The 26,458-nt window shown below is 43.5% G+C and overlaps 8 protein-coding genes across 9 annotated transcripts; 5 read left to right on the top strand and 3 right to left on the bottom strand.

Annotated features, from left to right (window-relative positions):
- Positions 1-538: 538 nt before the first annotated feature.
- TrAFT101_004643 (uncharacterized protein) lies at positions 539-2,017 on the top strand (the record flags this gene model as incomplete). Its single annotated transcript, XM_024906787.1, has 1 exon — positions 539-2,017. The coding sequence occupies one exon, from the start codon at positions 539-541 to the stop codon at positions 2,015-2,017; it is 1,479 nt and encodes a 492-aa protein (XP_024759984.1).
- A 2,727-nt stretch (positions 2,018-4,744) lies between these two features.
- TrAFT101_004642 (uncharacterized protein) lies at positions 4,745-7,442 on the top strand. Its single transcript, XM_024900328.2, has 5 exons — positions 4,745-5,126; positions 5,185-5,618; positions 5,694-6,217; positions 6,285-6,574; positions 6,633-7,442. Exons 1-5 carry the CDS (start codon positions 4,921-4,923, stop codon positions 7,090-7,092), a joined length of 1,914 nt encoding a protein of 637 aa, XP_024759985.2. The 5' UTR covers positions 4,745-4,920; the 3' UTR covers positions 7,093-7,442.
- A 223-nt stretch (positions 7,443-7,665) lies between these two features.
- TrAFT101_004641 (uncharacterized protein) lies at positions 7,666-8,253 on the bottom strand (the record flags this gene model as incomplete). The annotated part of the gene is made up of 1 exon (XM_024900388.2): positions 7,666-8,253. The coding sequence occupies one exon, from the start codon at positions 8,251-8,253 to the stop codon at positions 7,666-7,668; it is 588 nt and encodes a 195-aa protein (XP_024759986.2).
- Positions 8,254-12,235: 3,982 nt separating this feature from the next.
- Positions 12,236-13,504, bottom strand: TrAFT101_004640 (uncharacterized protein; the record flags this gene model as incomplete). Its single annotated transcript, XM_024909940.2, has 3 exons — positions 12,236-12,406; positions 12,481-12,795; positions 12,854-13,504. The coding sequence occupies 3 exons, from the start codon at positions 13,502-13,504 to the stop codon at positions 12,236-12,238; spliced, it is 1,137 nt and encodes a 378-aa protein (XP_024759987.2).
- Positions 13,505-17,546: 4,042 nt separating this feature from the next.
- On the top strand, positions 17,547-21,046 carry TrAFT101_004639 (uncharacterized protein). The gene is made up of 3 exons (XM_024905879.2): positions 17,547-17,804; positions 17,901-20,276; positions 20,333-21,046. The coding sequence occupies exons 2-3, from the start codon at positions 18,072-18,074 to the stop codon at positions 20,879-20,881; spliced, it is 2,754 nt and encodes a 917-aa protein (XP_024759988.1). The 5' UTR covers positions 17,547-17,804; positions 17,901-18,071; the 3' UTR covers positions 20,882-21,046.
- Positions 21,047-21,479: 433 nt separating this feature from the next.
- TrAFT101_004638 (uncharacterized protein) lies at positions 21,480-22,703 on the top strand. Its single transcript, XM_024908342.2, has one exon. It carries the CDS (start codon positions 21,600-21,602, stop codon positions 22,578-22,580), a length of 981 nt encoding a protein of 326 aa, XP_024759989.2. The 5' UTR covers positions 21,480-21,599; the 3' UTR covers positions 22,581-22,703.
- A 174-nt stretch (positions 22,704-22,877) lies between these two features.
- On the bottom strand, positions 22,878-24,877 carry TrAFT101_004637 (uncharacterized protein). 2 transcript variants are annotated; one of them, XM_066127249.1, is made up of 4 exons: positions 24,170-24,877; positions 23,679-24,114; positions 23,241-23,617; positions 22,878-23,169 (listed from the first exon to the last, which is right to left on the bottom strand). In XM_066127249.1, exons 1-4 carry the CDS (start codon positions 24,758-24,760, stop codon positions 23,071-23,073), a joined length of 1,503 nt encoding a protein of 500 aa, XP_065983358.1. In that variant the 5' UTR covers positions 24,761-24,877; the 3' UTR covers positions 22,878-23,070. The 2 variants fall into 2 exon arrangements, with proteins under 2 accessions (XP_065983358.1, XP_024759990.2); XM_024905881.2 differs by having other exon boundaries at positions 22,878-23,617.
- A 243-nt stretch (positions 24,878-25,120) lies between these two features.
- TrAFT101_004636 (uncharacterized protein) lies at positions 25,121-26,314 on the top strand. Its single transcript, XM_024902614.2, has 4 exons — positions 25,121-25,431; positions 25,546-25,699; positions 25,770-25,884; positions 25,954-26,314. The coding sequence occupies exons 1-4, from the start codon at positions 25,379-25,381 to the stop codon at positions 26,304-26,306; spliced, it is 675 nt and encodes a 224-aa protein (XP_024759991.1). The 5' UTR covers positions 25,121-25,378; the 3' UTR covers positions 26,307-26,314.
- Positions 26,315-26,458: the final 144 nt, after the last annotated feature.

Raw genomic sequence — 26,458 nt, 5'->3', positions numbered from 1 at the left:
CAACTCTCTTAAAGTTCTTACTCTAGCTGACAACTATTTGTGCTATTTTAGGTGGATAGAAGAGATTGAGGCATAATGAAATGTACAAATAATAATAATAGCATCTAAATTATCTTACGTTATAACCTAAGGACTCGTAATGCTATTCAAACCAAGTAAATATGGCAGAAATCTCCGCCGAAGCTTAGGTAATATCCACCCAAACAGTATGAATTGGTCTCATAACTGTCCAAGCAAAAACATAACAGCCAGGTGTTCTAAAAACTCTCTCATCAAGCTAAACAATATTAGCTCACAGCCATTTAAGGGATAAAATTTATGACATAAGCGCTAGAAATGTAAATCAACACAAGCAATATGTTTCCAGACAACATTTACCTAAATACTGACACCGCGTGGGTATAGCGTCAGCGCTAATTGACTCTTCTAGAGTTTAACAATGATCATGAAAACATATAATAAACCGCCCGCCCGAATAATGTATCAACGTGGAAGCGGCCATTTTTTATTTATCATTATGCATTTTTGAACTTACAAAATGGAGCCACAAATCTATCGAATCCGCCCCGAATCCACTTTCAGCGCCGAATATCCTTTATCAGAATGTGATCGTCAGATTCCGGCACGATTCATTCGCAAAGCATTCATCTATGCTATGGACGAAAATATCTCGTCCACATCTAAAGACGGCAAAAATCTTATACGAAGACTCCAAGAAAGCTTAAAACTGCAAATCCAAGAACTCAATCCGGAAACCTTTACTTATCCACAGCTGCTGGGCCGTGTTATTAAGCCCGCCGATGGGAGACCTTCATATATAAGGGTAGAAGAATCTTCTGCTATCCAATTGAAAGTCATAAATAGGCCAGATATTGAGTTTGGAAATCTTCACCGCAACGGAAAGTTCCCTTTGGAAACTATTACCACTGGGGTGTTCGGAGTAGGACTTGAGAAAGAAGACTTAATGAATTGGCCAGATGGACCACCAAATCTGGCCATTCAACTAACTTTTGTTTATGGCGGCTTCGTCCTTTTGCTCGCATTTGATCATCGAATTTGCGATGCCTATGGGGCCAGTGGATTTGTTAAACGTTGGTTTCGTCAGGCTAGGCTTGGAGCAGTTGCCGATTTTGAGCATGAAAATGGATTGATACCTACATTTGCTATTCATGATAAGACCGTGCTTAGCCGAACAGAACTGGAAGGGAGTGAGCATGCTGCCCAAAAGTTAAGAGCACTATACGATAATTCTCAGCCATCAAACCGGTCACCAAACAAATGGATTCAAACATCATCAGAAGCAGTATCAAAAGTTTTCTGGATCCCAGCACATAAAATTAAAGAATTAAGGTCTGCCGTAGGGGAAACCTCCTCCCTGACCCCAACCATTTATGAGTCAATTCTCATCCTGCTGTGGCGCAGCATTATTCGCATCCGAATTACGCCGGAAACTGAATTAGCATCTACAATGAGCAAAGCGGCGATAATCATGTGTATGCGCAAACGTTTGGAGCCTCCACTCCCAACGGACTATTTTGGGAATGCCGTCGCGGGAATATTCGCTATGCAGCCGCTTTCAAATTTCAAAGAAGAAGATTTTATTTCGAGAGCAATTGAAGAAGTACAGGAAGCAAAGAGACTCGATGGGACGGGTCTCAATTTGCAGGTGGCCAGCTTATTAGTGGGAGAGCAACTGCAAAAGTTTGGTATTGGTCCACCTATGAATCTTCTCGGGTATGATGTCATATTTAATTCTTGGGAGCATCTTTACCTGAGCACTGAAGATTTGGACTTGGGTATTGGTCAATTCTGCACCATGCGGTTTTTGATGGACAGCCCAGTGAGCCCTTCTTATATATGTACCCTCCCAACCTATGGAAGGAGATCAATGGATTTAAAGGATAGCTCCTCTTGTCAGTATCCTGGAGGTTTAGAATTACAGATTAACCTTCTGGAGAATGAGATGGCTCTGCTGCAAAAAGACGAGAAGTGGTTGAAATACGCCACCGTTGTTTGAGAATTTTTATCCATGATTATGCTGTTAGTATGAAGGATAAGTTAGAAATCAGACTTGCATACGCTTGATAAACATAGTATTGTTTTGTGCCATCATGGCAGATTATATCTTAGATGAGATCACCGCGTGTATACTATCATGTGAAGCAGTATTATATGCTGGTAGCCGTATTTGCTTAATTCGTGTTCTTCATAATCTGTGGTATCTTTTGGATCGCTTCTTATATATGTACAACGCCCCTAACATTTAGCATGAGCTGCTGTATATCTGGATGTTTCCTCTTCAAGACGGGCACAGTATATTTATCCCCTCATTGAGTAGGGTCAGAGTACTTGACGATATAATATTAAATAGTTGCATAAAATATGGCTTGTAAACTAGTCACACACTGTCTGATAACCAAGGGATATGGTATTACTATTTGATGATAATTTCTGCGTAGTTAGCTATCAAGATATACCCTCTATACCGTCTGAGCTCCCTTCCCTCCATCGACCTAGATATATATATAATGGACCAACAAATGAAGCATTTTTACCCTTCATACTATCATTCTCTAGATTATAGTAACATTTATCTCATGCGAAGTTTGCTCATCTGACGAACTGCATTTACGATTTTAAAACCATCTGGGGTTTAAGTTCCTTTGCGAATATGAGCTGTAGCAATAGATCCGGCTGCACCATCCTTGGAGTAACCGCTTAGCCTCTCTATCAATGTTTCATTCCCCATCTCTATCGGCAATTCTCTGGAAATTGCAGAGCTATTGGCACAAAAGTATTGGTATGAAGCGCCGTCGGCGTTTGGCCAGCAGGTGAGGCAACGGGGCTCGGCTCAAGTATGTTTGCCCCGCGCATCCTGTAAAACCGATTGCCGTCTCAAACTAACAGCTATGCAAAAATTCGGGGTGTGACACCAGCAGAAATCACTCGATAAAGATGGAAGCTCAAGCATGATAAGTGCTTCCCTACTAGCAATGTAACTGCGGGGAGCGCGATACTACTACATACCAAAGATAACGCCCGCCCTAGGAAACAGGCTTCCACACCCCCTCCTAAAAAGAGTCATGCTACTCGCGCACGGCTTGTTTTCTGTTCGTGTAGCTTTGTATAATATTTATACCCGTTCTAAATCAGCATAGTGGAGAAGATAATACCTATTTAATGGCTTGGAGCGGTATTGGCGTGCTTCTAAAACAGTATATGTGCAAACCCCAGCCACTATCTCGATGAAAATAGCATGGACTCTGCGGCCGACCTATCTGGGAACATAACCGCTTTGTTGTATACAAGTAAACAATTAGCCACACCCACAATTTTCTTATCTTGGTATCTTTATTTACTAATCTAGCATTAGTCTCAATATCAACACGCTTATCTATGCGACTTCTATTATATGCAAGGCTTCTGTGCCGCTCATGGAACTTTTTTTCTTTCATGCTTTCCTTGTATGTTGCCTCATCTATGCATATATGCATGGCAGGGATTGTAGAGGTGAGTACGAAGTACCGGATACAAAATGCTACTGCCGTATTCCCTTACAAAACTCGGCAGTGGATTTCGGTTTTTCTTACTCCGTAGTATAACTACGGGATAAACCGGCCCCATTGGTTAATTTGGTTAATTTTGGGGGCAATCACTACGGAGTCTTGCGAGGGAATACGGTATTCCGCCAAACTCGTATTTTCTCTCGCTCCACCGTATTGTTTGAGAACAACGACAGCGATCCTGGGGCCGCTGTCAGATATTACTACTATCTACTGCCCCGCAGTCGTAGCGGGTTCGACTCGGAAACTTGATTGACCGCGAAGGTCCTATTCAGTATACATCTATCGTGTAAATGAACTATTGGCTTAGGGAGCAAGCTGTAAATATTATGATAAAAAGATATGTATAGAAAATGGTTTTCTGTTTAAAAAAAAAAAAAATGATCAATATCCGCGCATTGTTAGTATGGAGCTAGCTAGCATAACCGTCGTGTACTTCTACGTTAAAACTGCCAATGAAGATTCGTCCGGCGCGGGCTCAGAGTGCATATATTCGACCGATCGCTGAGAGCAGTAGTAACATTGGAGGTGGATGTAGAAGCTTGAGCTTCCGATTATCCGGATACCTTCCCGATCTGACATTTGCCTCCGTTAGCATCCTTGTCCGGGAAGATGATGCCACAGACAGGTCGACACGCATGATCCGCTCGAATGGCCCAGCCTGGTCTGATAAACAATAGAAGGAGAAATCAAGCTTATTACGTATATTCAATTAATAAATGACTTTAAAAGACTTTAAAGACGCATAGCGACCTATAATATGCGCGGTTGTGAAAGTAGTTGGCGTGAAATTCCTGGGGCGAAGGAAAAGATAGCGTGGAGGTGCAAGAAGACCTTGGTGGTTTTCGTATTTAAAGGAAAAGCTAGTAACTTAGTTGTTATGCTTGTTTTTTGTGTCTCCATTCAGACTGTGTCAAGTACGCTAAATCAGGAAGGAGTTCGTAACACAATTTATGAACTAGAGTAGCAATTGCTGCCGTCTAATAATTAGAAATTCGTCAAACGCGATGTCACTCCCCATTTTTTTCCTCCGAAGTTCATGGCCATGGACTCGCCAAGTTTGCCCAAAAAGGGCTACCTTCCAAGGAGCAGGGTTAATCTTGCCCAGAACTTTTGAGAAAAGATATCTCAGTGGTGAGCGCATTACTCAGAAATCGGGAAGGTGATCCAAAAGCTATAATCAACCCCTCTCGACATCTAGACCAAGCATTTCGGGTAGGGAGCAAATAGATATTTTTATAAGTCAATCAACATCTATATAAACCAAGCCTTCTCCGTACAAAGCCAAGAAATATCTGCTATCGACTCAGTGGTGTTCAATAAGAAGAAAGTGTTTGGAAAGGCTCACAGAAGCAACATGAAGATCAGCCTAGTTGTTCTCAACAGCCTTTTGGCTGGGGCTATTGCAGTACCAACTGGATCCCAAGTAATCCATGAAAAACGAGATACCAACAACCCTCGATGGATTAAACGAGAGGCGCTCAGCCCGAGCACCCAAGTCCCCGTCCGCATTGCCTTGAAGCAAAACAATCTGGACAAGGGAATGGATTATCTACTAGACGTGTAAGCATCTCTCTAACTATATCATGAACCACGAAAACATATCTCATGGCAATACTAGGTCGCATCCAGATTCCGCGAATTACGGCAAGCACTACTCGAGTGATCAAGTAGTCGAGCTTTTTGCTCCTAGCGAAGACTCCATCAGCACTGTAAAGGCCTGGTTGGTCAAATCTGGCGTCCCAGCCAGCTCAATTACTTCCTCTAAGAGCAAAGGATGGCTCGACTTTGTCACGACATCTGGGCAGCTTGAGTCACTACTTAAAACTTCATACAGCACTTACGACCACTTCGAGGCCAGGGATGTTCATATTGGTACAGACGAGTACTCACTACCGAATGAGATCTCCCAACACATTGATTTTATCACTCCTGGTGTAGTTTTTGCTCCTGTGAAGAGGACCTCCAACGCGGAGAAGCGTGAACACAAATTGATTCGCCAGCCTTCCAAGAAATTACCTGCTCATATTGCTCAGCTTTTGGCTGCAAATCCTCGTGAGTCTGAAATCTTTTACCTTTCGAGTAAAAGTGGTATCAGCAGCACACTTATTAACAAATTTGCGAATTTAGTTGCTACGTCCTCGTGTGGTACTGCAATTACCCCACAATGCATCAAATCGATGTACAATATCACGGCTGGAACTTCAGCCATCTCTACCAACGCATTGGGTATCTTTGAAACCGAAGATACATATGCCCAGCAAGATCTCACCTCTTTCTGGAAAGCTTTTGCCACCAACATTCCTTCTAACACCGGACCAAAAGTTGACGCGATCGATGGTGCAACTGCTCCTACGAGTGTTGGAAACGCGGGTGGAGAGTCCGACTTGGATTTTGAGATTGCTATCCCTATTATATATCCTCAGACCACCGTTCTCTACCAAGCTGCTGTAAAGAATGATGATATCTTTAACACGTTCCTCGACGCCATCGACGGAAGTTATTGCACTTTCTCCGATGACGGCGAGACTGGAGATGACCCTACCGTGGACGGCACGACTCGGAACGAGATGTGCGGAACTTTTAAACCCACAAATGTTATTTCCTTCTCTTACGGTACCGCAGAGGCTGATTATCCCACTTACTATCTCGAGGTCAGCAATTTACTATTTACTATTAAATTAAGTTCTCAAGAAATATGTTTGCTAACTAGATTCACAGCGTCAATGTGATGAGTTCATGAAGCTCGGTCTTCAGGGTACAAGCATCGTTTTTGCCAGCGGCGATGACGGTGTTGCACGCCGTTCTGGTGCTTGTCTTGGAAGCAAACACAACATTTTCACTCCCGGCGAACCCGCCAGTTGCCCTTACGTTACCTCGGTCGGTGCCACCACCCTTCCATCTGGGAAAGTGCCTGGTGATGCAGAGACCGCCGTTACATCATTCTCATCTGGCGGTGGCTTCAGCAACATCTGGACAACGCCAAGCTACCAAGCCAGCGCTGTAGCCTCGTAAGTTACAATAGCCTTATTATATTCCATTTGAGACTTTAAACTAATTTTTGTTCAGATACTTTGCCAGCCACAACCCTACTTATGCGTCCTACAACACATCAGGTGGTGTGATCCCTACCACTGGAGGCATCTACAATAAAGCCGGTCGTGGCTACCCTGATGTCTCCGCTGTGGGTGACAACGGCGTTGTCGTTAATGAGGGTGAACAAGTGCTTGAAGGCGGTACCTCGATGTCCGCTCCTCTGTTTGCTGCCATTTTGACCCGCATAAATGAAGAGCGTATTACTGCTGGCAAGAGTCCTGTCGGTTTTGTAAACCCTGCACTCTACAGTAACCCATCTATGTTTAACGACATCACGGTTGGCAATCAAGCCAAAGGCGGACCAAACGGCGATAGTGCTGCCAGTGCTTGTGGCAACACTGGATTCTCAGCTGTTACTGGCTGGGATCCTGTAACGGGTCTTGGAACACCGAACTACCCTGAAATGTTGACGTATTTCCTCAGCCTCTCATAAGTAGATGATGTAAACCCATGAAAAACAAAAAGAAAGAAAGAAAGAAAGAAACGAAGAAAAAGAAGAAATAGCGGTAGAGAAAATTTGTCAACTTGAAAGTCTTTTTAGGATGGGAAGACTGCGTTGTTACTCTAGTTGTAGCTAATGACAAAGGCGAATACTGTCATAATAAATGGCCAAATGCTTTTGGTGTACATTGCTATCTACTAGCGCGTAGAATGGCCGACTGTTAAGCAATTCGTTGAAATTTGGCGACTAATGAAAGACGCAGTTTATGTATGGGCTTGATATCATGTCTGTAAGACTTTGTTCATGAATTATTGAATACAAATAATAATGAAGACACCGCGTATTAAATTATTTACTATAGATAATGTTCGTCATATATTCAGGTAATAAAGCTATCGGCACGAAATTTTCGACAATAGTGCCTGGAGATATATACAAAATTCGTACATATATACAAGAATTTTATGTACAAGCCGTTTTTATATATTCGCATATAGAAAGGAAGCAACGGGAGATACAACAGTAAAATAGCAGCTAAGTTTCAGACTGCGTGTTGTTTATAATCTAAAGACGACGACGGCTCCCTCTCTCGGATCGCTTGTTGACCGAGCGGCGCTGGTTTACGGGACCGGTAGGCTGACCTGGTGCGTTGGTATCGAAGTTGTAAAGGGTCTCGTCAACGATTTCCCAAGTAATGTCAAAGTGGCCAGCAAAGCATGCGTTGCTGTTCAGCTCTTGAGCAACCGTGTAACTGAAATCCAACCCTGGAGCGCCGTTAGGGTTCCAAGCGGTGTTGGTGCTGGGGCCACCAGCGCATCGTGCACAACCATCACCGATAAACAGTGGGAGGTTAGATTGGACACCATTGCTGGTGACAATAACTTTCTTTCCGCAATACTTGGCCAAATCACCGGCCAGCAGGGTGTGGTTCATGGCAACAACGTAGTCGGTGTTCATCTGGTCTAACGAGAGACCAGTGAAGAAGTTACATTCGACAAATCCCTCGTTTTGGAGAGAAAAGTCATCTTGACAGCCATTTACATCCGAAACGTCGTAGTAAAGGGTTCCAAAGCCCGATCCGCTGTTCAAAACAGTTTGAGCGACAGCAGATGCGGCGAATAGGCCAATGGATGAAAGCATTTGATTCTTCATTGTTGCGGTGGATACAGACGAATAGTTCCTGATTGCAAAGGATTGTGTTGAAGCTAGGAAATCTTTTGTGAAAAAGAATGTAAAGAGTAGCTGAAAAGACAAAACGTTTCGAAGGAGTGCTTGCGGCAAGTAAAGACTGCTGTTCGATAGAACTAAAGCTTCCCACACACAGGGCATTTGTCCGTTATATACACAATAAGACCTCAAAGACTCCTTTAAAAAAAATTGAAGCCACAGATAGACAAACAATTGCATGAACGCCGATTAGCCGTGTGCTTCAAAACAGCGGCCCGAAACATCGCGAGTCCCTTGGAATTTGGTCTTTACCGACTGGGACTAGTGCAGTCTGATATAAGCACTCTATAGAAGCTGTCCTGCCATTTTAGGCCGCGGGCAAGCATTGGAGTTACGCTAAGCCACGCTAAGGAGACATTCGTTAAATTACTTGTATCCTCGTTCATGGAAGTTGAGTTGCGCGTTTCATGACTGTTGCTTTAATGGAAGGTCAAAGACGTCAAATACGGTGGATTACTGAATGATTCCGGCACGCCATTGCCGATCAAGTTCCTTAAATGGTAAATGCAATAATCCATATACTCATCCGAATCCAGGAACGAGCTGTCACACACGCCTTATTATATATTTCGCCTGCAACTAGCATCATCTTATGGAAATCGAGTTGCTATATCTAGCTATAACTTGTAACTAAAGTTAAAGTATTCGGCATTTCATGTGGGATTCGTAGCAGGTATCCTTCCTATGATTTGATGATAATAGTATATGCTCTGGTAGTTAGTTGTACTATATCTCGCGCTGATACGGTACATCTGCAACCTTTGTTTGTTATATTTATGTCATTGCATATATGTCAGCGGTTAGCAAAGTCTCACTATTGTGTGTTTTACTTACGACTGATTGAATTAGGGACGGTGTAATTAGGAAAAAAGCCACCATGGCTAATATCCAACTTCGTTTGATCCAAGGTCTCGACATCACACAATAGCCTAGCTAAAGTTGAAAATTTTTTTTCAACATGCACTATCGCCCATTCTTACATGAAAACTTTCTTTTAACAGAGACAATAAAATATGGATATGAATGAATAGTCGCAAATGTAATAATAGTATATGATACCTACTTTTAAGATAACACTGTGCTTAATACAGGAGACTTGGGACTACTTCGGGGAGGGAGTGGATGATTGTGTAATTTTCTCTCGCTCGCATCTTAAGGGTTGTGAAAGCTTCACTTCATTGTATGTTGTTTTTTAAAAGAAATGAAAGACCGAGAGAAAAGGCTATACTAACTCAAGTTATAACATCTTCTAATCAAGCAAGGTCGAGCTTTACAACAATTGGCGCAAAATCCTACAAAACGCAAATGTACCGCGCTGCTTCTCTGATATGGCGTAATTCTATATATAATTATCTGTCCATCCTATGATGCCTCGGCTGATTTAACTGACTTTTTCCAATTTCACGACTAGAGGTACCGCGGGGCAATATCGATCGATACGCTCTCTGCAACAAACTGACAAAATGCCATAGTTGCTAGGTAAATTGTAGCTTATATTGTTACAACTTCATTCAAATAGAATGTTACTAGCATTTAGATCATGAGCCCAATTCCGTGAATGGACTTGATGAACTGCTTAGAAGGGCACTTATGGCGAAATTAGTTCCCATTCGAGGCCCAATATAGTACTTTGGATTGTATAGATAACGGTCAAGAGGTAATCGGGTGATTTGGGCATACTAAATGTGGCAACTATGGGAATGTATGTCGCGGAGATGTGGGTATTTAGAAATACATCGAGTACCTCGGCTTACTCCAGTAGCCTCGTAATCCGTTGCAGCATCCAAATACACCAGGCAGGGACAAGCTCAGCTGCTTGATGTAAATACTATAGCAGAGAATCTCGGAGGCTTAGGCAAGCTTGAGGTTCGAAATTAATCATTTTGGACAAATCTTTTTATTTGGTGTGGCTAAAGAGGGCTGCTGTATGCAAGTTTCATCTGGCTGAACTTTGATATCTATAAAGACCTCATGCTGCCCAATATATTGTCGCACGCACTGTGCTAAGAGTGAAAGGGATTATAGTGTTAGTTTACCTACATTCGATTCACAATAAAAGTTTAACGGATGGCCTATAGAGCAGTTCCACCGAGCAGTATCTCCGGAATCGTCAACAGCGCCAAAGCCAAGCATTTATTTTAGGTGCGAAGAAGGGGCCGATAGACACAGTTTGAAACATCTTAAGAAATATCTTAGTAATAGTAATTTCCAAATTGCTTAGTTTTATCTCTTCAAAAGTTTGAATAGTTATAGAGTTTCACCCGAAATTTACAATTTACCCCATCAGTTAGCTATTCGTATACCTATGAGTACCTATTAACGCATGCCATCTTACCTTCATCATAAATGTACCCATTTGTAATCACAGCCCGCACGACCTAAAATATAAAGCGTACCATGACTATCCTACTTATATGCCAATCAACAGTTTTGTTAGAAAGTTTATTTCGGCCCCCCATAGCCCCAACACAGATGCAACACGGCTTCGGGGATCCGTTTCTAGAGCTTCAGCTACTCTATATGGTGAAATACTAGGGTCATTAAGCTACACAACTTCCTCTAGCAGCCAGAATTAACATAATAGTGCCATTATTTCTTTCCATAGATCGAGATCTAAGATGGATATCTACATAGTACAACTAGCCAAGAGCATGGATGTCTATTTAGTGCTCGAGGTCATCAACACGGCCGTAGCTCGCCGATACTACCGGGAATTTTCCATCTTGATGTCTCCGGCAAGCAAGTAGAAATGAAGTCTTAAGTGGTATATATTGCCATATTAAATCTCTTAGCTAGTATATAACGCCAATTTTGACAAGCATACTACTCACTTGGAGCAGACGCGTTCCTTAGTGCTAGCCAGAACCAAGGTCCATTGCCAAGACCAAGCAAGGTATTAGCCAGTGATATTTCATGAAATTTACCAAAACCAATAATTTAACAGCCGCCATATTCTCCAGAGTATGATTTTCTAAACTATGACACTGCCTGCGCAGGATGTTTGGCTGATTGACTCTAAATTCTCAGCCACGGTGACTTTGCAAGAATCAATGCTCTGATTGGAACAAATACGTACAACATTACGGCCATCGCCATGGAGGGGTGGGTTGATGGCTATTTCGTCCCTCGGAATGGAACTAGATTACTTACCCTTGAGACTGGAATACGGATATCCGCGGATGGTATAATTATGGTGGCCAACAGCGGACATATCTTACCACACTTATACATACCACTTATACATACCACTTATACTTTTAGTGGATCTTATAATAGTAAGATGTAAATTCTCCTCTGAAGATAGGTCTTTTGCGGTTCATTGACTTGGTACCGAACCAATTTCCCAAGACTACTTTAAGATATAATCGCCTCGACCTTGCGGAGGCTTCGGAGCGAAGTCAGATTGACTCGGCAGACAACTTTTTTTTTTTAAGTACCCGAAGACATTATCTCAAGGATAGCACATTTAGCTACAATGGCATTTGAATTGCTGTTTTACTATTTTAAAGTAGAGAAAGAGTTGATATATGGCCATTTTAAATGTATACGACGAAACAGGATTGGCGAGAATTTGAACACAAAACTGGTCATGAACGTGAAATTGGATCATTTAATCTTTAACTAATACCAAAAGCTGTCTATGTCCTTCTATATTGGAAATTTCACAGGCTACGGTGTTCTTTGCCATTTCTTTTTTTTAAATCCCCTTTCGCTTTGTAAGTTGCACATATATGGGACCTTTCTCCCACAACATGTAGACTTTACTTTTTACATCCCATCCAATGCTCTCTTCTGCCAGGTCTATATCAAAATTCCAAACGACTTTTGCAAGAATCAATCTCATCTCTGCGTACGCAAGGCTTCGGTATAGTTAGTTTCCGCAATAAAGTTTTGGAACCAGCTCTGCTTACTTGTGTCCAATACAGTTTCGCGGGCCAACAGAAAATGGCATAAACGCGTCTCTTTTGTCGTTTTCGAAGCGTGCATCGCCAAACCATCGTTCCGGAATAAAAGATTCGGCGTCACAAAAATGCGCGGGATTATGATGATTCACCCATTGCCATACTCCAACGATAGTCTGCAAAGCCATACGTTACAACCATAAAACTAAAAAAAATTCACCATATATCACACAAAAGCTATACAACTTACACCGGCTGGGACGTATCTGCCAACAATTACGTCGCCACCAGGCGAAATAATGCGAGGCTGCGTGCCAGGCGCCGCGGGAAATAACCTCATCGCCTCGTCAATCACGGCTTTCAAATAATTGAGGTGCTGAACGCTAGTTAGTTTTATATCCTTCTCCGACCGAAACGATGAACGAATTTCATCAGCCAGCTTCCGAAAGGTTTCTGGATAGAGCCCAAGATAGTAGGTTGTTGCCGACAAGGCCGTGGCAGTTGTCTCTGAACCAGCAGCGATAAGCAGGCTAGCGTTTGATACTAACTCTTCGAATGTTAATTCCTATAAAAATATTAGTATTCTACGCATATCCGCTTATATCTCCCTAATGTAGAGTTACTTCTGTAGACCCTCGAGTCGTCGTCAATGCTGTCATAAAATCCGGTCGGCTTGATCCCGAGTCGAGTCTCCTACGCGTTTTTTCAACAGATAACCTTCGATGTTCTCTACCTTTTGCTGGTAAATCTTTCGGAACAAAAAGTAATGCCAGTATCATACCAAGCGTTCCGTATTTCGAGCACACCGATATAAATGACAAATTCTTAACGCCAGAAAAGATAAGTGCGACCCATGGATGATAATCTGATTTCTCGAGACAGTAGAAGGGTTCACCGAAAGCCAAATCCCCAATGATATCAAATGTTGTATAATTGTACCACCTGACAACATCGACTTTTTCTTGGTTTGCGCACTGCGTTTTAAGCTCCGTTAATAACGTATCAACGTACTTATTGATGATTGGCTCTTGATCAAGCATGGCCTGGTGCGAAAATCCATAAGCCAAGCTGCGTCTGTACCGAACGTGATTCTCTCGGCTTGCACCGATAGCATTGCTTTGATTACCAGAGTGTAGATGGGGATCTTTCAGATGCTCTACCCGATTGCCTTTACGGTGACCACGAATTTCTTTGGAGGCATCTGGATGACTGTAAAACACTGTGTTGGGACCAACACGCACGACTGGTCCATATTTGATGTGAATTTGAAGCATTATCTTATGGGCGTTGCCACTTATTGATACCAAAGAATATGGAATGTCTGAGGCTGCCCAGAGCCATGGTCCAGGGTATTCACGAAGAGGATGAAAAAAGAGATTATAGATCGTAATGCAAAATGCATAAGCCAAGCCCTACAATGTCCATTTACCTATCAGTATAGCAGGCAGCTGGGTCCGAGAGTTGCGTGATACTGACAAGAAGAATGGCAAGAAGTGGTAACAATATAAGCGACTTTATTATAGAGCCAAAGACACTATTGGACAGAGTTAATAACGCCATTGTATCTTGACTGGAATCAAGATCTCTCAGGCATTAGGTATGAAAATCTTGAACCGTTTCCTCTGCCACTAGATTAACATTTATATTTATAAACTCCGACTGTCTTTGCCATCGGACCGAATTAGCTAAGATGCGCAAGGGTTGAGCAATTGTAGCTTAGTGCGACCCCCGGATTAGATATCATCAATGCCAAGATGACTTCGCTGACGAAGATATGGAACATACGGTCAACTATGCAAAACAGCCGATAGGGTTATGAGGCTTGTGGTGATTTTTGTCCCCCTTTTTTTTTTCTCCCAATGGACTGACAGGCGCAGACTTGCCAAGTTGTGACTTTAATTGCAAACATCCTAGAGACGTGAAATAGAGTCCGTCAATATTTAGAGTCTTTTATAAATTGAGTAGGTAGTTTAGTCTTGACGGATACGCTATATCATCAGCAGCTTAATACCAATACCATGGGAAACTAGTACTAATGCGGAGTGCTATCATTTTCCCTTTGAATATCACATTTATTAGGTAACCAATAAAATCTCACGAGCAATAGACTAATCAGAATAATATTATTATGCTAGCAGCAGAAAATTCTTTCGTATTACTTTAGTCTGCTTTTCCTGTTTTTAGCCACCTTTCATACAAACTCTTTCTTATAATAACAGCACGGCAGTGGCGGGAAAGTATATATCCGGCGCTGTTATATGTGCCTAGTACCTTCAGGTAGGGCAGTATATAGGTATGCCGTTTCACCTAATTTTTCCTTTTGTGACGACTTACTCACTTCTGGATTGAATCCTTTCTCTCAAAGCAATAACTTTCCTTATAGTTTCTATGGGCGATGAGCGAATTGTAACGTGTCGGCACAGTCTATGAGCGACAATGGTGCGAGTATGATCGCTGTGGCTCAGCTACAGTTAAAAACCTATCCTTTCATGTCAATATTGCAAAGAATACACGTATATTTGCACTGGTCGCTTTGAAAGTCCAATATCGCATTTTCCATTCATCCTAGTTAACGTTCCTAAGACGTGAAACGGCGAAATTGTCATGCAAGCAGGAGCTCGTAAGTATTTGCAGATGAATCAATGTTATTAGAAATTGATAACGCGGCAGAACCCGGCACTCTAGCAGCTCACCAGATGCGTGGCCTATATTTCAATCCTTCTCCAACCCAGATACTCTCTTGCGGCACAGATCAGGCCGATGGAAAATTCCGCTCGATTCGTTTGTTCCTCGCACGATGTTAATGCGTTTTGGTGTCATTGCAAATGATCTCTAGAAATCCAAAAAGCTACGAAGGAGCCATCTACGGCGCCGCCCATCCATTCATCCGAGCAAAAGTTCCATCCCAAGTCAAGAGATAAAGCGGGTGGCGCGGCGAGGAATAGCAAACACAGGAAATAATTCGGAGAAGTAAAACGCAGCATGATAGCCCAGCCAACCCTTTCTTTTCAATGCAGCCGTAGAGACCGTATAGATACAATGGATAATTACTGTAAGAGCTTCAGCCCCTTGCCCTTCAGGCGCTACCGCGGTTCATTAGCACTGGCCTTGATCTGGGACAAGAACAAATCCGGCAGTAGCCCCGCCAAACTATCAAACGATCCTCGCTGCTGGGGCTTGCATTCTCGAACCGGAACCAATCAATATTCCTGACATTAGTCCCAGACGGCACTTTTGATTCCGCGTGGCTGATAGCGGCACGGATGGCCGTTGTGGGTGAATCGTTTCCCCTCATGCGGAAGAAAAAGTACACCATAAATCAAGTACTATTGATTTATGGACACAATTTGAAGAGCAAAATATCGATTGCGTGCCCTACCAACACCCACTGACATGCATCCATCGGATACGTGCTTTAGCGTCCCTTCCAATGGTCACCAAGATTGAAACTGCGTCAGCATGCGTAGAGATGGGTTGGCACAAGGCTCTTGATCAATACATCGCAACTCTACAGGCGCCGTCCTAATCGCCGATGAGGACCGATCCTGCTCCATGCACTGACAGTCTCGGGCCTGTGTTACGTTATACCTATTAGCATGGGCGTCATACCAACCGTTGCTGCTGAGCTTGTCTCATCCAAAGCCTGCGTCAGGGTTAATTGTGCACTGATCGCTTTGGAAAACCGCTAGACTTTAGTACACGGGCGATAGAGCTTGTAATGGATTGCCCTCCTTGATAGATAAGAATTATCGTAGTCATTCCATTCTCAATCATAGCTGCTGAATTGAAACACCCATGGCCGTCTTAGCTAAAGATAGCGATGCGGCCGCTTAAATCTTGGCGGCTTTGTCCATTAGGTAGCTTCAAAAAGACCCCTTCAAGCGCCAGCTATCACGCCACCGGGAGCTAAAATCCAGCGAGCCAGGAACGTTTGTTTGGTGGCCACGGCCCGCTACTTATATAGGCAGTCTTGGCAGTTATGGAGAGGACGGGCAAGACAGATTTTGAGAGAGAGTGTGTGACCAACCACGACTGTCGCCATTTGGGTTGGTTACATAGATATCAACAGATACTACTACTACTACTAGTAGGTACCACTACCTACATAGTAGCAATGCTATCGGATTCTAAATTTATTTGACACGCAGATGCGGAGTTGCGAAGCGTTGTGGACACGCCAAGGTCCCGCCAAATCTTTTCATCTCTGGGCGATCGCCATGACTTCACCTGCCAAGCACTTTAATTTAGGAGATTTACTGCCACTTTTTTATTATTATTATTTTTTTTTTTTAAAAAAAAAATTCCTATTCTTGACAACCTTTCTATTACTACTTAATTTCGTGCAATGTAATATACATATATATATGTATGTATATTGATTCAAGAAGAAATTTTCACAAGCATTTTTGGTGCCTGTTACCGGATAGTACGGCATTCAGTGGCATTCTTGGAGGCAGTATCTCATTAGGACGAGTGACCGGGTGGGGATTAAAGCAATCTACTCTACTGCAGTTGGCGGATTTCCGATAATTGAACGAGAGAGATGGAGAGATAGCTGAGAGTGGATAATGACTGTGAAGCTACTTTGGAGCAAGACAGGGCCATGAAAATGCGATATCCGCATTTTTTTTTTAATAAAAAAAATAAAAATAAAAAGAATAAAAAGAATGGCTGAGGACTTGTTCTCAGCGCTTCAAGGCATACAGTACACAAGGGCCCATGGAAGACAGACGAGATGAGAAGGTACAGCGTCAGCAGCGTCGCACTACGGATGGAAGCCAGTGCAACACGAACCACTAGTTTTATACCTCTAGGTCAAGGGCAGCAAATGATTTTAGGAATCAGACCTTTGCATCTTTACAGCTGGAATTAATCCATGGTATTATAATAGTAATACCTACTATCATACATGTTACTGCATCATGCGCCCGAGTAGCTTTAGAGGGTATTGATGGCGACGGTAAAACCCGAGTTTTAAGGTAGCATAACAATTTCATCATACTACAGCATGGTATTGCACGATATCCTTTGAGGTATTTTCTGGGACCAAGATAAGATATAACCAGCGGATGGAGTAGTTTTGGTCTGCACCCCAGATGAACTTTTGATGATCACAATGATCACCCTCCAATACCACATCCTCTCAAACCCTGCTAGCTATCGCCATGTCACTATGCCTAATTCGGATATTCCCCGCGTCGTTCGACCGGCGACCTGCTTATTCTACTCTCTTGCTGCCCTTTTGTAGCACGCTATGGCGCCGCACTTTTGTCTCGTTGGGCCGTGATCCAGAGCGGTCTTGTTAATGCAACAGAGCTGACCTTGAACGTGCCGTTTCCCGGCATTATGGTGTTGGATTGTAGCCCCCACAAGTTGGAGAGGGTGCCGATTCCGAACGCTCAACTCCACTTTTCAATGATACAGGTCCGAGCCTAGATCACGAGCTTGCAGTGCAAAAGTTCTCAGCAAGGCTAAGACATGGGGTGCTACAACACACAACCCTCAGGGGAAGTGAGTCGCGATGATAGGGAGTATCCGTGTCAATGTATCGCTTAGAGATAAGGAAGCCATACTGTGAGCACCTCGTCTTTGGCGTTGGGTCTAGTCTGAGGAGATTGGATGTAACCTCTAGATGCAGACCGCATGCGGCTAATGAGAGTTATGCTGTAGTACCTGTGCTCGAATTATTATAATAATAGGGTTGGTTCAGCCGCTCATCAAGAGCTTTGTTAGGTATATCCACGCGCCATACGACTTCTCGTCTCAGAGCTGCCTCACCTCTCTGCGGCGAGGCTTGCCACTCATAACGTCTTTAGTTATACAGCTAGAGAGCAAGGCATCATGGCTCCACAAGAAGACTACGTCGACAACTCTGTCGATAGGGATAATTCCTCGCCTGAACGGCCTCTTGATGAAAAGACAGCTTTCCCTAGCACGGTCCACGATGTCGACGATGCCGTACATGATCTTGCTGAAAAGCTTGGTGATAGGGTTACTGGCACGGCACCGTTGGATGACATTGAATATGTCATGGACAAGATCGAAACGTTGACTGTCGAAGAGAGCAAAGAGATTATTCAAAAACTTCTCAAAGATCACGAGTACGACTATAACTTCTCCAATAGTCAGCGCGAGAAGCTTGCAACTTTGACTGAGGGACCCTCCGACGGACAGGATCCTGAAGAGTGGGAGCTGGAGTTAAAAACCGAGGCGGCAATCAACAAGTTCTATTCACCATACCCCGAGGTGCGCGCTATTACGACACCGACAGACGATGTCAATATTCCATGCGAGACTATTCGTGCCCACTTGCTTGGCTATATATGGGCGGTTCTCGCCCAATTCACCAATTCATTGTTTAATTCGCGTTTTCCATCAATCACGCTGACATCTGCCGTTGCGCAAATCCTTCTATACCCATGCGGCTTATTACTTGCCCTCGTTTTGCCAGACTGGGGTTTCACAATTCGTGGTCAGAGGATCTCGCTCAACCCAGGCCCATGGTCGTACAAAGAACAGATGCTTTCCACTATCATCATTGATGTTGGACTGACATCGGCCTATTGCTTCTGGAATATCCAGACTCAGACTGTTTACTACAAGGACAAATGGCTTACTCCTGGATATGGCATTCTGTTGCTTCTTTCTACGCAACTCATGGGCTTGGGATTCTCCGGCTTGCTCCGTCGCTTTGTCGTTTATCCGGCGGAGGCCATATGGCCCAATATTCTTCCTACAGTGGCACTGAACAGAGCATTGTTGGTCCCTGAAAAAGTGGAAGTAATTCATGGCTGGCGGCTATCGCGTTACAAGTTCTTCTTTATTTTCTTCGGCGGCATGTTTATTTATTTTTGGCTTCCAGACTTCATTTTCCCGGCTCTCAGTTATTTTGCCTGGATGACATGGATCTCACCAAACAATTTCAACTTGAACATAATTACTGGTTCTACAAATGGGCTTGGATTCAATCCCATTTCGACTTTCGACTGGAATGTGATTTCCACATATTCACTTCCTCTTGCTTACCCATTCTTTGCATACTTTCAACAGTTCCTGGGTACAGTTGTGGGTGGGCTGATCATTATTGCATTGTATTGGTCCAACACAAATTGGTCGGCATATCTCCCTATCAATTCATCCGGCATCTTTGATAATACTGGTCAATCATATAATATTACGAGAGTTGTCAATCCCAATGACGGTTTCCTCAATGAAACTGCTTACAAGGAGTACTCCCCCGCTTTCTATAGCGCGGGAAATTTGCTCATCTATGGCGCATTCTTTGCTTTCTACCCCCTTACGATGGTATTCATATTACTTGATGCTTGGCGACCACTTCTCAAAGCCTACAAGTCTACGGCAAGAGCCGCTATCGATTCGATAAGAAAAACCTTTGTTGGTACAAAAAATGCAGTCGCGTCGCTTGCCAGAGGCAATGTACGTGAAGCCGGTCGACATCTGTATGATATACTAAACGACGACACATCAATATATGACGGATTCGATGACCCACTGACAAAACTCATGCGTAATTATCCCGAAGTACCGGATTGGTGGTTCTTGATTATTGCACTCGTTGCGTTCATCTTTGCAATTATCATTGTAGCCCACTGGCCCCAGCTCAATACGCCTGTTTGGACTGTCTTCTTTGTGATTGGATTGAATCTGGTGTTCCTCATTCCAATGTCCTACCTCTATTCAATCTCTGGCACAACTGAAGGGTTAAACGTTGTCACGGAGTTGATTGTCGGTTACGCTTTACCTGGTCACCCCGAGGCCTTGATGTTTGTCAAGGCGTTTGGGTACAACATCAATGGGCAAGCAGATAATTATATTTCGGACCAGAAGATGGGCTTCTATGCCAAGGTCCCCCCACGCGCTATGTATCGTGGCCAAGTATTGAGCGCCATTATTACTGCGCTTGTCGCATACGCAGTTGTCCAATTTGCTGACAATGATATTGCGGGCATTTGCACTCCGGGCCAGGTCTCCAATTTCAATTGTGAGAACGGATCGCAAGTATATTTCTCGTCGTCTGTTGTCTGGGTAAGGCGCCGCTGTCCTAGAACTCACCTCATATCAATGTACTGACAATTTCACAGGGTGCAATCGGTCCCAAGAGAATTTTTAGCCAGATCTATCCGACCATTAAATACACATTCCTCTTTGGCTTCCTGCTCGCCCTCCTTTGGTGGGGCCTTAAGCGCTTTGGTTCCTACGTCCGCGAGGGATTCAGAGCTGCGTTGCCTGCCATCATTTTCAAGCCTATCAACCTGATTGTATTTACGCCTATTTCATGGTTGAAGCACGTACATCCATCCCTTGTACTTAACGGAATGCTTTTATGGGCGCCTCTCAATCTCACCTACTTCACTGGTGGCCTTTATTTCTCCTTCGCTTTCATGTACTATCTGAAAAGATACAAGACAGCCTGGTGGGAGAAGTACAATTATGTCTTAGCCGCCGCACTCACTGGCGGGGTCGCGTTTTCAGGTATTATCGTCTTCTTTGCTGTGCAATACCACCCCAAAACAATTAGCTGGTGGGGTACTAAGGTGCTTGGAGCCACGATTGATGGTGGCGCTGGCCGCCAGAGTCTGCTCACCGAATTACCTGCGAAGGGCTACTTCGGCCCTGACACATGGTTTTAGGTGTGAAAGGGGAATAATGTGTTAATGAAATGATTTTTTTTTGAGTCCAATTATGGGCTAGGAATAGGGAAATACCAGTCATTACCTTTGTATGCTAGTGTGAATACCCGAAGATATGTCGTGTACGTGGGAATTGATATTAATAAACCAAAGCCTTGAACGCCGTGTAAAGCAAGTGAATTAAGATACTACATCCAGTGTGGTAGTTTCTTGTCTACAGCCACAGTTACAAGTGTAATTCTCCGACGCGAAGGTAAAATTGAATATAGTCTAGGAAAAAATTGTTTCTTATAAACATTATTAAGGCTCATTTCTCTCAGAATCATTGCTCAGATATCCTATTAATGTTACGAATCTTAATTTATGATTTTTTGAGATGGGATGAAGAAAAGCGGTTATATTACTCGTTCATGGTGCTTTGAACCAGCCTATCACGCGGTTAGCTCTTGGTGTTCTCCTCGTGCAAGCATCTGCTCCTGCTAAAGAAACATATACATGTAGCTTTCAACACGTCATATCAGCTTACCCCGCTAATAATTGTCGACTTGTACTACCTACATGTAGTAAACATACAATACTGAGAGCTCAACTGTGTGATTTAACCATCAGCGTCGCAACTTTGATGCTCGGCATAAATACATATTTGCTTGCGTGTTTACATCTACTATTATGCACTTCGCCTTACATGTCCAGTCACTTTTTCGCTTGATTACCCAACATGCACTCCTCTGAAATCTTTGCTTCCATTGGCGCAATCGCTGTTGCCGCTCTCGCTATTAAAGCGGCTTCCGCCATCGTGGTCCATCTCCTCCCCTCAAACCTCCAGCGATATGCCCATGTTTCAGCCGATGGCCGCCCTCCGTGGGCGCTGGTGACGGGCGCGTCAGATGGAATTGGTCGCGCTCTTGCCGACGAGCTCTCGCTACAGGGCTTCAATGTGGTCCTTCACGGTCGCAATCAAGCGAAACTTGACGTAGCCAAGTCTGAGCTGCAAAAGAGACATCCAGGAAGAGCATTTCGGACTCTTATTGCGGACGCTAGCACTGTACAATGCGTGAATTGCCTCCAGGCAGGAGAAACTCCGTCACAGCACTCGCTAAGTTTCGATGCTATCAAAGACGCGCTTCAAGATTTGCATCTCACAGTCCTAATCAACAACGCGGGCGGCGGCCCCACGAATCCCGTCTACCTCTCGTTGGACGACAGTTCCGAATCCCGTATCACTGGTAATGTCAGTGTCAATGCATTGTTTCCTCTGCATCTGATTCGCGTCCTACTCCCACATCTAGCTCAAAGCTCACCTGCGTTGATAATGAACATCAGCTCTATGGCTGACGCAGGCTTCCCGTTGCTTGCTTCCTATAGTGCGAGCAAACAGTTTCTAATGACTTTAACGCGTGTGATAAACCTAGAAATTGCATTACTGGGACGAGCAGACATCGAATGCCTCGGCATCCGTGTTGGTAATGTTACAAGTGTATCACACAACAAAGAGGCTCCATCGTTTTTCACGCCATCGGCTGATATTATGGCTCGAGCCGCGCTGGATCGAGCTGGCCACGGGCACGTGGTTGTAACTGGATACTGGGCACATGCACTGCAGCAGGCTGGTTTAACGCTTATGCCTTCGTTCATGGCGAACAAGGTCATGATTAATGCTGTCCGCGTGAGGAAAGAGGCTGAGCTCAAGTCAAGCTAAGGCATAGCTAGGGAAATAAAGTCAAGAAGAAAATGCATGCAAACAGGGACTAATCGAGATAATGAAACATGTTAGTCAAAATAGCATTTGATTTCTCTTGGACAATATAATTTGTCTCTCAAGCACACATTCTCTCTCTCTCTACATGTAGTTGCTAGTCCGACGCTATGTCTCACAATATTTTCTTTATAGACCAGCATTATCGAATGCGGTATCTCAATTTTTAACAGATAGATTAGTTTATCAAGTTTCGCTGTAGGCCTATACTTGTACAAGGAACAGCGGTAAGGGACAGATTGTAAGCATCTCTAATAACAGTCTCGTAAATGCGAACTACCAAACGACCAGCTACAATCAGATTCTATTGATGCTTATTTGATAGCTAGACAAGGCCAGTTGATAGTCTATACTGCGATGTAGCCGACGAAATACCATGCTGATGTGATTTTGAAATGGCTTTTAGCAATAGGAATGTAGTCGCGCTACCTCCCTAAATGAACATGGGATTTGGTAAGATGAGTGAGAGGCTAACAAGCAGTATCCCTGCTAAGATGTCGGATTGCCCGATATTTTCTCCGCTTGAACATGCCTAAGTAGCTAAATCAGAGTCCCTTCAAGAGTAAAGAGAGGCACCAATTGTTTGATTGAAGGCCAGCTTACTAATGCCATTGCTTTAGGGATCGAGCATTGTTCTCCAATAGCCCAGAGTACTTCTCTAGCCCAATTCCTTTGCAGATCTATCAGGCCAGGAGCTTTAGAGACACAAAACAAAGGCCATATGAAAATTAGAGCTTGCGTCGTTTTTATATGTGGCATTGCAAGGCGATATGACGCTGTCTGGGTGCTCAACCCAATATAGGAAGTGGTAATAGAGCATATCCCCTCAGCCGCTCCTTGTATGATATGAGATAATACTGCGAATTCTCTTTTGCAGCGATAAGTCGCATCTGAGTAGAGGAAGCTACCAATCTTCAGAAGCACTGCAGATGTCATGATTTGCAGGGTATAAAACACTACCCATTGCATCACAACCAAGTCTATTAAGTTGTCAGAACCAATAAATTAAATGAGAATATTACAAATCTTTTTTAAGCTTACCATTTGTAAGAATATTTTGACACCCTTTATCCGGCTGGTTGCCTAGGCTAATTGGAGCCGTTGTGGAACGGATGCTATCGCGAACCACGGTCGGAAATAGATCTAATTGATTGCAAATACGCTTAATCGACACTTGCAGCTTCTTTATGTCCAGTTTTCGCAGAGGCGGTGGTGAATTGCTCGCAATAGCATCCATCTCGGTAACCAACTCACGAAGCTGAAGCTCAACAATATCCAACAGCAAGGACGCTCTTTCTAGGCCGCCTGTAGTTGATGATACCAGGGCTTTATTAACATCAGTTACTAAATCTGTAATCTCTATTGCTTTAGTCAAGGTAAATTTTGTAGTGTTGTACGGTATTCGTTGGAGTATAATTAACAGGCCACTAAGATGGGTCTGCCAAGTTCTGTCTTCCGAATTTAGGTTGACGATCATCTATATTGGATGGTGAGAAAATTGTTGTTTATACCACTGATGAAATATGACCTACTTCATATAGGGAGAAATGGAAAATTGGAATTAATAAGACCGATGAAGATGGCCAAAGAGTAAGAGCCTCTCTGAGCTGCCGTGTAGCGGAGCCGTACTTTTTAAGTAAGTCTTTTCGCGCCTCTATAGTTTGAATAGGCCGCCGAAGTGAGTGAAAGGATTTATTTAATGTCTCTAGGATAGACCATATTGCCATGGCAAGATGTTCTCTGCCAGCTACTGATTCATTATCACAGTCGTCCCAGACGAGTCGATGGATACCTTTTCCGCCGTAGGTAGAGACTAGGCTATAGGGATAGAAGCCAATATTTGATTGGGACGCGCCGTAATTTGCCCTTAAATGATTTGGGCGTGATAGAGGGTATGATACAGTCAACTGGGACGTAGCAGCTGGAGGATGTATGTTTGGAGCGACATTGTCATAATCAATGTTTTCGTGAGACATCATCGTTTGTTTCTTCCGGACATTGTAGGCCAGGCAAATCCGTTTAGACTTGATGCAATGCAAGCAAAATGGGCGGCCATAGTCGCATCGAATCCGCCTCAATTTGCAGGTGGTGCATCCTTTACTGGCGTGACCTGGATTGACCATTGTGACGGAAAACGCATGCGTAAATCACTCCGCTTGGATAACTTCAGGAGAAAAAGAAAGGCTCACAATCCGTAGCCTAATTAAACTTGATTGGAGCTTCAGCTGGACCCTGTTTTGCTTGCGGTTGAATGATGTATAAAGAAAGTAGAAGATCAGAGAATGAGCGGAGATAGATGCATACACATACCTAACGACGTGTTTCTAATCACAGCTATGGGGCCATACGCGCTAGTGTTTTCGCAAAGCTATAATAGGGCAGGATTGCTTTGCTTGGGTGTCCACCTGTAACCCATGACAATGGTGGGTGCAGCGCTAGAATTCTCGCAAGCCACTTTGGCTCGAGATATTTTCACCGTGAAGTCTAGGCTTTTCATTTGCAGAATGCCAGGAAACGGTGGTCAACTGCAGGCACACTCTATGACCCACCTGTCGTCGGTTATGGAATTAGGAGTCTACAGCGGCGGTACTCTTTCCAGATCTCGAACTGGGTAACCATAAAAGGACGGTCATAGCCAAACTTTCCAATAGCTTCATTCATGATGATTCTATCAATTCACCTTTCATTCTAGTCTATTTCTTCCTTTGGGTCAAGTTCGAATCCAGCGTATTAAACTCACCATGGTTCTCCAGCCCATTGAAGTTTGGGGGCATTGGGGTGCACCGAATCCATGGTACGTAAAGAATAACGATGTTCTTTTTTTTTTTTTTTTTTTTTTTTTTTAAAAAAAAAAAAAAAAATAAAAAAGAAAGAAAAAAGGAACTAGAGAGCTTATGATATTCTACAGGAAAGTATGTCTCATTCTTGAGGAACTTAAGCTGCCGTATATAATTCACCAGCTAGAATTTTCCCAAGTGAAAGAAGAGCATTACGTCAAACTGAATCCCAATGGGCGCTTGCCTACAATCAAAGATCCAAACACTGGCATCACGCTATGGGAAGTGAGTTCAAACTCATTTTCATCTGTTTGACACTTTAATTAGCTGCTATTAGACTAAATATTGCGAAAAGTCAGGTGCAATTATCTTGTATCTGGTAGAACAGTACGACGATGACAGTAAAATATCGTTCGAAACCGCACCCGAAAAGCATTTAGCACAGCAATGGTTGGCATTTCAGATATCTGGTACGTTTGCTGAATGTATTGAATCTCTTGTGTTCCATACTGATTGGTTATTGTTTAATACACCCAAAGGTCAAGGTCCCTATTTTGGCCAAGCTACTTGGTTTGCTCGTTTCCACGCAGAGAAACTTCAATCAGCTATTGACCGCTACGTCGACGAGATACTTCGAGTTACAGGGGTCTTGGACCGTGCCCTAGAGACAAATGGTACGGGATGGCTTGTCGGAAACAGTCTTACGTATGCCGACCTTTCATTTATTACGTGGGCTTCGGTAGGCAAAGGATTACTCAAGGAGCTCAGCCGAGATTCGGAATTAGATAAGTATCCAAACTATACGTCATGGATTAAAGCGATGGAAAAGAGAGGTGCAGTTAAAAAGATCCAGGACAGTATGGCGAAAGGCAGAGCAGCCAATGGCCTCTAAAGAACGAGGATTCCGAATATACATTGTATTTTATTAAATCTCGTCTTTTCGAAGTCTTTGATGTTTCGTAGCACTCGACCTCACAGCTTCAGCATTGCCGTCTTTCATCTCAAAGATCATATCTTCAACCTGCCTCCCCTTCATAATAGCCC

Source organism: Trichoderma asperellum, chromosome 3 (genome assembly GCF_020647865.1).
Source record: "Trichoderma asperellum chromosome 3, complete sequence".
Taxonomy (NCBI): domain Eukaryota; kingdom Fungi; phylum Ascomycota; class Sordariomycetes; order Hypocreales; family Hypocreaceae; genus Trichoderma; species Trichoderma asperellum.
This window is presented reverse-complemented; position numbering and strand designations above follow the sequence as displayed.

Coding starts and splice junctions, on each gene's coding strand:
- TrAFT101_004642 (XM_024900328.2), top strand. CDS start 4,921: ATGAAGATCAGCCTAGTTGTTCTCAACAGCCTTTTGGCTGGGGCTATT. Junction 5,619..5,693: donor GCTTTTGGCTGCAAATCCTC/GTGAGTCTGAAA, acceptor TTGCGAATTTAG/TTGCTACGTCCTCGTGTGGT. Junction 6,575..6,632: donor CAAGCCAGCGCTGTAGCCTC/GTAAGTTACAAT, acceptor ATTTTTGTTCAG/ATACTTTGCCAGCCACAACC.
- TrAFT101_004639 (XM_024905879.2), top strand. CDS start 18,072: ATGGCTCCACAAGAAGACTACGTCGACAACTCTGTCGATAGGGATAAT. Junction 20,277..20,332: donor TCTCGTCGTCTGTTGTCTGG/GTAAGGCGCCGC, acceptor ACAATTTCACAG/GGTGCAATCGGTCCCAAGAG.
- TrAFT101_004638 (XM_024908342.2), top strand. CDS start 21,600: ATGCACTCCTCTGAAATCTTTGCTTCCATTGGCGCAATCGCTGTTGCC.
- TrAFT101_004637 (XM_066127249.1), bottom strand. CDS start 24,760: ATGGTCAATCCAGGTCACGCCAGTAAAGGATGCACCACCTGCAAATTG. Junction 24,115..24,169: donor TCCATTTCTCCCTATATGAA/GTAGGTCATATT, acceptor CATCCAATATAG/ATGATCGTCAACCTAAATTC. Junction 23,618..23,678: donor TCAAAATATTCTTACAAATG/GTAAGCTTAAAA, acceptor ACAACTTAATAG/ACTTGGTTGTGATGCAATGG.
- TrAFT101_004636 (XM_024902614.2), top strand. CDS start 25,379: ATGGTTCTCCAGCCCATTGAAGTTTGGGGGCATTGGGGTGCACCGAAT. Junction 25,432..25,545: donor TGGGGTGCACCGAATCCATG/GTACGTAAAGAA, acceptor GATATTCTACAG/GAAAGTATGTCTCATTCTTG. Junction 25,700..25,769: donor CTGGCATCACGCTATGGGAA/GTGAGTTCAAAC, acceptor TATTGCGAAAAG/TCAGGTGCAATTATCTTGTA.